This window comes from Numida meleagris, chromosome 2, assembly GCF_002078875.1.
Source record: "Numida meleagris isolate 19003 breed g44 Domestic line chromosome 2, NumMel1.0, whole genome shotgun sequence".
Classification (NCBI taxonomy): Eukaryota; Metazoa; Chordata; class Aves; order Galliformes; family Numididae; genus Numida; species Numida meleagris.
The window spans coordinates 29,972,586-29,983,541 of NC_034410.1; the positions used below are offsets into that span (position 1 = coordinate 29,972,586).

General features: G+C 39.0%; 1 protein-coding gene across 6 annotated transcripts in view; it reads left to right on the plus strand.

Moving 5' to 3' along the window:
• ITGB8 (integrin subunit beta 8) overlaps window positions 1–9,320 on the plus strand; it is a 53,389-nt gene extending 44,069 nt beyond the window's left edge. For 3 of the 6 annotated variants that reach the window (XR_002435122.1, XM_021386843.1, XM_021386841.1), the window contains 2 exons: window positions 6,796–6,921; window positions 7,206–9,320. Coding sequence is in view for 4 of the 6 variants with exons in the window: in XM_021386843.1 (XP_021242518.1) it covers window positions 6,796–6,921; window positions 7,206–7,259 (180 nt within the window). In the remaining 2 variants the exon portion in view is untranslated. Of the gene's footprint in view, window positions 1–63; window positions 5,463–6,795; window positions 7,161–7,205 lie in introns of those variants that run through there. The other 3 variants (XR_002435121.1, XM_021386844.1, XM_021386842.1) reach the window with 3 other exon arrangements.

Consider the following 10,956-nt stretch of genomic DNA (forward strand, 5'->3'; position numbering starts at 1 on the left):
AATTTATTTCTTGCACATAAAAGTTAGCTAATTGTTGATAAAAATTGTATCTTCTCCTTCAAGGAAAAGATGTTTTTGCCTACTGTTTGTACAAGAACAGTAACATACAGACGTGACAAACCAGAGGAAATAAATATCGACATCAGCAAGTTACGATTAAATGAAACTTTCAAGTGTGAATTCTGAAGACAGTGTGTTTTCTGCAAATGTCTATTTCCATCATTCTCTACTTTTTAAAAGTTACCACTGTTGCTGTTTGTGTCATGCGTTTTGTTGGATACTGTAACAACGTGACATGTAAGCATATTCACATAATGTGACTATGTCTGAAACTATAGCTGCTGTATTTTTTTTTTTATTTTGTTTATTTTTAAAGAAAATGTGCGTGACTACTGTTCAGGAACATTAGTGTTGATGTAGCACTTTAATGTATTCTAATTTATTTAGTTCTGGCATAGAATGTAGATATGAACAGGTCTGACAAAGCACTGATCTCGCTCTACTTGTAGCTAGTACTGATGTGCTCTGTGGGAATGGACAAAAACTGTGACTGAAATATTAACATTGCTGTATATTATAGCAATAGGTGAAAATATTCAAATGCTCTTAAATAGAGTAAATGGTACTTTTATAGTTCTCTCAGCTGACTAAATTCTACTGATTTGTCTGCTTTAGCCTCTCAGCTTTTCCTTGTTACTTAATAAAAATGACTGGATTAAATGAGTGCTTAGTTACCAGGGTGTGTGTAGACACACACACATACGCACACACACAGACAAATATATATATAGTTTGTTATGTGATATGTCACTTAAAGATAATTTATACCTGACAAGGAGTACTTTTTAGCTTTTTTGCTTTTTTCAATGTAAAGCTTTTATGTGAATATTAAGATATTCGAAAAACTGGGCGGCTGCAGAAGATGAGTTCCTCTGTCCACCAGCACCACCTGCCCTGTAACCACTGCCCGCTGGCTGCGCCTTTGGAGTCAGCAGCATCAGCTCCAATCAGATAAACTGCACCAGAGATGTGTTTGGTCTGCTAGCTGCGTGTCAGTGTTTTGCCAAGTAAGGGCTTGTTCCTTTTGTATGTCAGACATGAGTCTGATTTTACACACGTGCTCTTTTTTCTTTGTAATTAGTTGACAGGATTTGTTTTTCTCATTCCATGCTTTACCACTTCAATTTTTGTTGCTGTGCATTGAGAAATGTGTCCGGCTTGATGTGACAAAGAATCTGCAGTTTGAAAGAAGGGGAGGAACATAGAATTCATTTTCTCAAGAGAACATATTAACTGATTTCATAGATGTAGGACCAAATTCTGCCTTCAGAAATGGGCAAAACTCTTCTAAACACAGTGGGACCAATGTAAGCTCACCTGGAAGCAGAATTTGAGCTAGAAGTTCAAGCAGAAGCATTTTCTCACCCTTGAAACTGGTTGTAGTGGTAGAGAGCGTGTTACTGCTATACAGTAATGGGCAGAGTCAACCAGCATGCTGGTTTACTTACGTTATGTTGCCAAGATCCTAAGAAATTGTGATCCGTGTCTGTGAAATATGCACTAAAATCTTGGTGGTGAAAAAAAGAAAAGAATAATCTCATAGGACATTATGCAGTGTGTCATTTTAATAGTTTTAATTACTGGTACTAAATATTGATCTGTAATTGCCTTAGCTAAGAGTTACAGAAACAAAGCAGGACCGCTTTACATGAAATTTGGTAGCACTTAGTATATAGTAGTATTTCCTATTCAATATTTCTTCTGTAAATTCCCACAGGTGAAAGGAGGGCAGGATGCAGAACAAATAATTGTTATGGGAGTGTTCACAAGGAATATTTTGGATCATGCAAACAAAAAAAAAAAGGTTGTAAACTGGCCTCTTAATTGTTTCTAAAGCAACCCTCAGAGTAGTCCCTTAGCTTCCCACCATTCAGGTAAAAGTGTCTCATTTAAAGGAAAGGCGGTTGCCTTACACTGACCTTGATTTTACGTAGCTTCATCGTAATATCTTATCTACAGGCTCATTCTGACTCAAGAATTATTCTGTAGCATATCAGGAATACCTTGAACTTTCCATTTTAAAGTGCATTTTCTTTCCATGTAAATTACCAGACTCAAACCTTGGTTTCAGTGGGATTAAGATAAAAAACCTATTAAGGTTTACTTACTATTGTCCTTGTCACAGTATTTGTGAGTAGGAAAAAAGCCCCTGGTCATCCATTTCACTTAGTGAAACAAAATAAAGAAATAAAACCTAACTGGAGAATACCTGTGTGTATAACAAAAGCTATGATTATGTTCCTTAACAATATGATACAATTTTCTGAACAGAAAAGATTCATCAAAATGTGTTTCTCCTAACAGCCCTTAAGCCACTTCCTGAAGTGAAGCTGTTGTTTTTTTCTCCAGAATTTATTTTTTCACTGTTAGGGGAAGCTAAATTTGGATAGGGAACAATGAAGCTGGTGTCTTTGTGGAAGAAAGATATGTAACATCCATCATCCAGACACATCCCATTGCTGCCACTTTTCTCCTGTAGCCCTTGGATGGCACTGCAGTGCTGCCTGTGCAGGGGTGCAGCCAGTATGTCTTTATCAGGCATCTGCCTGAGTGTGTGATATGCTCTGCTCAAACAGAGCAGGCTTGCAGGACAAACTGCAGTGTTGGCTACTTGCTGTCTTAAGTTTAAAAAAAAAAAAAGAAAGAAAAAGAAAAAAAAATTTTTTTTAAAAAGGCTTTTCTTGCATCTCGCTCATTGCTTTGCTGTATTGTAGAGGGAGCTGGTAAAAAGAATAAGCTGTTGCTAATGTGACAGGTCAAGGCTTTTAGAAGGCCCATGGGGAGCCTACACAGAGCAGGATCCTTGGGAGGAGGCTTTGTTTCTGAGGATGGAATCTATCCATGAGAAACTCTGGCTTTACTCAGTGCTTGTTTCCCTCTGCCTTTGACCATGTTTTTCAGAAGAGCTGCTGCAGGAGATGAATAGACCAACAAAAGCCTCACTATTTAGGGAGCTGTGTTCCCTCAGCACATGACCTTAAATGAGAAAGCAGCCTGTAATTCACAAGGAATTTCCTCAGCAGTCACAGAAGGACTGTGCTTCTTATAGTGCTTAGTATGGGAGATATCACAGAGAAATTAGTTCAGATTAATTTTCAAAGTACTGTGCATCAAAGATGCTTGTAATAATATGGGGAAAATATCTATCCTCAGCACAGCACATTTTAAACTTTTGAAATAAACTTTTTATACCAGCCTGCTTGGAAAAACAAAAAGGCCAACTGTTTTGACCACATGCCTATACCTAATAGTATGCTTACACATACTGTGGCACCTCACTGCTGGTTTGCAGGGTTGATTCTAGATCTTCTCCTAGAAACAGAGCATCTTCATGGCTCTTCACAGCAGAACTGTAAATGATAAAAAAGGTCAATTCTAATTCCACATTATTTTTACCTTTGGTTTATTAACTATGTAACATTTCAGAAATGGCACATTCATGCAATTAAAACGCGCATCTTCAGATTTGTTTTCTGAGGCTCTGAGAGAGATGAAAAAATGCTGTGCACTGATTACTTTCCAAGCATCATGAGCGTGTTAATAACACCACTATAGATGTGTGTGGGAAAATAGCTGTTTCATCCAGAAAATGTGCACATGGTATGTGAGAAATTTTCATTGTGACTAGCTGAAATTCCCTTATGTTCACAAGCAATGTTGCGAATGGACCTTAAAAAGGAAGGACATCTGCGTGGGCATAGTTTACATTTTAGCCATTAAAACCAACTGGATTTATTTTTTCCTTTCTATGATGTCATAAAAACCTGCTATGTAAAGTATTCTTCAGACCACAGCGGAAAAGAATATTTTCCCAGTCTGATCACACATTTGTTTTCTGCTTAGTGTGCATACTTAAATGCACGTGCGGCACAAACTGTGGGGCGTGAAGCAGCTTCAAGCATCCCTTACTCCTGGGGTTGGCCATAAGGCACAGTGATGCCCAGGACAGAGGGATGCAGGGGCCCTACTGCTTTTGCAGTAGGCATCCCAAGCAGACCCATTGCGCCCTGCTGTTCCTCATGGCATCTCAACAGCGACAGTGCTCCGGAACCATATTGCTCCATATGTCAGGGCAGGAGGCCTTTTCAAAGGAGGTTGTCCTAATGGCCACAATTTGAAGATGCATGACGTGCAGTCCACAATCATCAACACTGCAGCCTGTTTGCATCTTTACTCATCAAAAACTGCTTGCATACAACCTAGCAAGGTACTGTAAATGCAGGTGCTGCAGCCCTCCTTGAGATTTCTGGGAAGTCCTTGGGCATCTGTTCTCCCCAGCCCCAGGATCTGCACTGCCAGCCTTCAGTGATGTAGCTAGGGCACTTCTCATAAATACATTAATGCTGAAAGAGTGCTGTGTGGCACCTACTCTGCTCTGTGGATGAAATGTGTTGCCTGTGTTCTTGCTGTCCCTTCAAAATAGAGGTGCAAGATCTATTTGGTAAACAGGAATGGAGCAGCATTAAGAACGACACTACTTTGCCATGGTAATCTTGACGCTGCTCGATGCACAGACATCTCATGGATATTACAGACAACTGAAATTCATGGAGAGGAAAAAAGGGTTTAGAAGTAGCTACTGTGAATGTGGGATTTCACTGAGTGCAAGCCAGCTCAGAATGTTGATCTGGGAAAGAACAATTTTTAAAAAGTTATGAAAAAAAACCCAAAATTAGTTGATTCTTAAGTTTTAGAAATGCTGCTCTGGATTGCATTTTCTCTTTGATTACTTTTCTACTTATTAAAATATTTTCAATTGTGACTTTTGTTAAAACAACAGCTTCTACTCAAATCCTAACTTTTCATCACAATACCTATGTTGTGTTTGAGTTGTTTGTATTTTGAAGGGTGAGGCTGAGAGATGAAAGATTCATTTAGGAAGGCATTTGTTTTAGAAGAATTCACTGTGCTAACATCTTCACTTTTACCTACTACTGCTTCAAAGTGTCTTATTTAGCAATTATGTGACAACTTTTAATAATACTACAGTTTTTAGCTTTCTATTTAACATATACTACCTTGTGTAAAAAATCATATACAGATGAATAACGTTTCTCTAGATTTTATGCATAGAGAATGCTAGTAAGGGAAGACAGTTTAATTATATCTGTAACTTCTTTACTGTCCATCTTCTATTTTAAATGACACTTTTAAATCACTACTTTTGTTTGTATGGAAATATACTGAATATTTTATTATTTAAAATAGTATACTTTTATAACTGTTTATTAATTTCAGTTGACTACTAACTTCTATTTTGATATTTATTAATGAGTTGACACTGTAGTATATTGAGATGTTTATTTTTCTATCAGAGCTGTAACAACTATGACATAGCATTATTTTAATGCAACATCATTGTACTTGCTCTCTAAAAAAATAAAATCGATATTTAATCTGTATGGAATTTTCATATTTTTAATGCCTAGGATATCTGTGGTAAGTTAAGGAAGAGAGACTCCCTTATTTTAAAAAGTAACGTGTTTTCAGCAAGGTGTGCAAATATGTCCACAAAGAAGACGTGATTATATTGTACTTTAAATGGTATAATACCATGTCAGGAGAATTCAAGCTAAATAAAAAGAATACCTTGTTTTTCAGATGTAGGCAAACAGATAAATGCGCATTCAGGATGGGGACAAGAAAATACTTCCTACAGAAATGTAATCTCTCTATTAATAAGTAGTTACAGTGTCCTGCTTTGCTCTGCTTTGGTAGCAGAGGAGCTCCCGTCCTTCAAATGGGTCAGTGTCTTGCAGATGCGTTGTCTATGCCACTCGCTGCAAGCCCATGTTGCTTTATGAGACCTGGTGAAAATGCATCAGTAAATTGGGACACCTCTGTTCTCTTGCAGAATTGGTAATCGTGTATACTCTGCACAACACCATCACATTTCTCATAGAAATCACTGGTAAACTGATGGACTTCTATCACATGAAGGGAAGTTCATGCTCCTAGGAAGATCCAGGTTTTTCTCTGGGGGTAGGAAAGAGGTAGAATCAAATGATGACTGATGTAGACCCAGTCATTAAGCCACATAGTGTCCAGGCCTTAACAGTAGACTAGAAAAATACAACAGAAAAAAACTGGGAAAAGATGTACAGCAAACCTAGAAAGAAAGAAATAATCACAATGGCAGTGTGTGCATCTTTGTTGCTTTTTCTGACAAAGCAAGGAAGGTAAACACAGTATAAGCCTGATGAGACAGAGGCAAAGGAATTTCCTTTTGCAGAGGCAGAAGATATGTAAGCATTCACTAACACACAGTGCAAGCACGTGCAACCACTCCCACAGAGAAAAACACATTTTCCACAACAGCTCTTTATAGAGGGAACGTTAATGTTGTCAGCACTTCTGAGTAAACATCCTGGATCAGGCACACAGTTCAAGCAGCTTGAGCTACAGACACAAGGCTGCTTTTTGCCGCTTGATATACAATCTCAAAGTCAGTGGTAACACTAACCTTAAGACTCTGACAGACTGGCACCAAGTCTATGCCTACCCTCTGTGTTGTGGAATGATGGTAAGTGATCTATATGAAGCCTTCCATCCTTCCTGTGTCCTGAAATCCTGAAAACATGCCTGTATCCCTTAAAATGTCCAGGTAGCTGTAGGGTTTTGACACTAACAGAATCATATTTAGCCAGTTTCCATTTGTGCCCATGAAGTTGTCCGTGAGGGCACTGTGGTTCTCTAATTTGACTGTAATGTAATGCAACTGCTATTTTATTGCAGATACCATTGACCAGAAAAAGGCTTGCCGCTCAAGCTCTCCAAAGAGGAAAGAAACCTAAGTTACAGCCTCTAAAACCGGAGGAGGAAAGAGATCCTTCTTTCAGCCACTTTTTTGACACCAGTCATGTAGGTGCACACTATTACAGAATTTCTCTCCCTGCATGATTCCCATTGTGGTGGGTGCAGAATTTGACCTGATATACAGAGAGGATGGAGGGGACAAAAGTTCAGCGTTAGGGGCTGCTGCATGTAAGTTACCTGCTCAGCACAGTGGTTTGAGGGAAGATCTGAATATGCATGATGACAGCCAGAAGGCAATTGTCAGAATAACAAATAAAAGCTTTGTTAACGGGCTGATTTCAATTAGCGAGAAGTTAATCTGAAAAATGGTTGGTTTGTTCTCCTTCCAGGTCTACAACAAAGAGAAGAACTTTGGAAACACACTCCTGCTACCTTGGGCTTGAAACCACATAGTTTAAATGTATCATATGAATTAAACAGAAAATCTAGCTTTACAGAAACCCAGACGGCCTGGAGCTGTGTTTGGGGCACAGGTGTCTTCAGTGCAGTTCATGGGCTTGATGCTTATATTCTGCTTGGGTAGGCATAGGCTGCAAGTCTGATTTATTAGTTCTAGTGGCCCAACTATCATCTCCTGACCCTTTACTCAAGGAAACAGTGGCGGGTGACAGAAAGCAACGTTCCTTCTCACAAATCATTCATCATCTGCTAAGCCCAAGCATAATATGACCTCTAGCTGTTTTCTTGGCCTTGAACTTGATGATTAATGAAGAAAAGTTACTGTTTAATAAGACGATGTGCGTGCAAGCTGATAAAACTAAACGATTAACCAAAAAACATAACATTGCCAAGTTACATCACATTGTGCTTATTGAAATCAGGGCACATGATGTACTTTTTCCAGCTTTGCAGCTTGCCAAGTTCCCTTTTTGAGCCCCTAACCAACGTTTCATCCTAAGCCTCTGTTTATGCCTCAGCAATCTGGAGAGCACAGGACCTGTTCCCGACTGGGATTCCTGTGCTCCCAAAACTGCTCACAGGAAGCCTTTCCCTCACATCCTCTTCTGATGTTTTTTAGTCTTTCACCACACCCTTAAGGTATGTGATTTAACTGCAATGGAAAGGGAACAAGTCAAGGGATAACTTTTATGTGGCATTTTTAGACAAACACTTGCTTTACCCTGCTTTAGACAAAACAGGACTTTTAATGACTTCTACAAGTTACTCTCTACAGCTTTTGGTTGTCTTCTTTCCTTCAGTCATTCTGCATTTGTGGCTGGGCTCCTGTGCCAAAAAAAAAAAAAAAAAAAAAACAGCAAAAATAAGTACTTCCCATATTTCCCTCAAAATTGTGCCATCTGAAATTATGCTTTCCTTGAAAATCAGAGGCACTGAATCAGAAGGCTTCATCAGTGAACAGCTGATTTATCTTCAGAAGAACTTTTTTTTGTCTTTGGGCAGACAGGAGCAAGTCCAAGTCTGCACAGCAAAGGTAAACAGAGCACCTCCCAGCTTGGTCAGATGTGGTCATATTCCTCTTCTTTCCAGTGTTAGGGAGTCAGATCTATTCCTTGGTGAGCTTGCCAGTCCTTGAATACTTGCAGGGACCCTCTCTCTAGGTATAACCTTTAAATCTGACACCCTCACATCTTCTGTGAGGTATAAGCAACACATAAAACCTAAAGACAGTAAAGACAGTTCATTTTAAGTGCCACCATTCCGGTATTACTTGTATTTTTTTCATGTGTATCTTTATGTCTGCATATTCCATCCAAATAGCTTTTCTTCAGTATCAAGAAACTCATCTCTGAGTAACCTGCTAGATCAGACAATATAGATCCAGATACAGTCTCACAGACATACTTTTTAAATGGGATTGCTCCCATACTTTCTCATGTAGAGCAGGATCTTCCTTTAAGATTTCCTATGCTTATCCAAGATTCTCTTGGTGGCTATGCTGCTATCATGTTGAAATCATGACTTGAAGTGTTCCCCAATATTCATCTCCTTGAGTCTTTGCACTTTCCTGTTTATCTTTTTTGGCTACTGTCCCTCACAATACACTTAAATCATGGAAGACAAACACACCACCCTGCACAGTGGATTCTTGGGTCATAGTCATGATATTATAAATAAGAAAAAAAATGTCATTACTGTGAGAGTGAGGTCTTGGTTTCAAACAAGAAAGGAATCGTTAGGTCAAAAGAAAGAAAATATAACATGTCAGATGTTGTTTCAAGTCTTTTATCTGAAGTTCAGTACCATGAAATTGCTGGATCCTTGCAGTTCAGTTGAAGAACGTGTTAGAAGTGAACACGTTGAGCATCCTTGAATATCAGCTCCTTAAGCTCCTGTTTGATATCAGGTATTACACATTACAAACATTGCTTTCTTAATGCGTTGTCTCTCTTATTAAAAAAAAAAAAAAACTAAAAACCTGGTATCTTACAGAACCTGTTTCGTGAGACAGAACATACGAAGCTTATTTGAGATGATGTTTCCTCCTGGATCACAAAGTGTTTATGCAACTGTCATATTATTACATTTTCTGTTTATACTCTTTTCACTCACTGAAAAATTATCTATCTACCTGAAAATAATGCAATGTAGAAGTCACTGTACTATCCAGGAATTCTGCTCACCTAGTTAGCCGGCATTTCTTCATGTGCGTTAATAGAAAATGTACTCAAACATTGCTATTCTGTGAAAAAAATGAAAGTTTATCAAATGGCTGTCAATGTAACTCAGTATCTTGAAGGAAAGTGTGTTACTGTGCGTAATTGCTATCATTTACAGTATTTGATGCATATGGTGATCTAGTTCACATGGAATTCATGTGCTTTTATCTTGCCAGATTTTACTCCTTCCTTGATTATGGCCCTGTTACTGCGGCTTTTCTAGGCCAACACAGGTGCTTGCCAACAAAGTGAAGTCTGCAACATCCTTTTGAACTACTGAGATAAGGAAGCTGCTTTTCTTGAGCAAGCTCTGGCAAAGATATTATAATTTTTGTAAGCTTGCAACACCTGTATTATTGCAGTTTTACTGGATTTAAAATTTATAGTGAAGCTATAGTAGCGTAGCTACTCCTGAAGTTCAGCAAACCTGAAAAGTTTTTAATTAGGGCTCATAAAAAGAGTTTTTCTTGAGATTTGAATCCTTTTGAGGTGTCCCTTGCAGCAATTGCTTTTCTTTGTAGCTTCTGCTTAGTTTGTTAGTAGCTCCGTTCAAGTGAATCAAGCCTCCAAGTAACACCCTCCTACCATTACAACTCTACCTTCCTACTTTGCTCTCCAGTCCTGTAGAGGATGCAGCACATGGTTCAGAGAAAATTCCCTCTAGATTCCAGAACTCCACTCTTTTCTATATGGTTGATGCTTACCTGAATAGCTACATGCTATCCATTGCTTCTGAAGTTATCAGCTTTGCACCAAGTCAGCAGACTGTATGTTTGTCATGCAGGATAAGAGTACCTTCCCTCTCATCTGCTCTTGAAGGGCATCCCACTCACTGAACAACACCCTCATTAGGAGAGAGCACATAATTTTGCTGGGAGACGCCTGTTACTGTAGTAATGTCTCCTTTCACTTATTAGTATTATACTCCTGGTTATCTTTTCTGTCAGCCTAGCTCTCCACACAAGCAGGTTACTTTTACAAAGACTAAACTGTTCAGCAATGCAAGGTGTCCTCGACAAGCATCTCCATTGGCCTACTTTTCCTTTAGGTCAGCTATCCTACCATGACAGCCATACACACCAGTGGTAGTTTCCCCCCAGGGGAAACACTGATAATTCTCTCTCTCCTCACAAGAGAAAAAACTTACAGAGTTCTTTCTTCCTTTCATCTTTCTGAATAGCCATGAGAGGAACTCCTGAAGGAGACCCTTTTGCCAGTTTTCTTCTATTAGCATCTCTGACTGCATGCACAAAATAAAAGGCATAAAAACACAGTTACCAATCTTTTCCATTCCTATCTCTCTACTAGAACAAAGGAACAAAAAAGTGCATCTAGCTATTTACTTCCAGGCTCCTCCTTACTCCATGCTAGAACCAGCCCTAAAGGAATAAGGCATCTTGCCCCTGGCCTCTGGCTTTATACCTGTGGCTGGGTGGCCTCCTCCCACTCATCCCACCCCAAA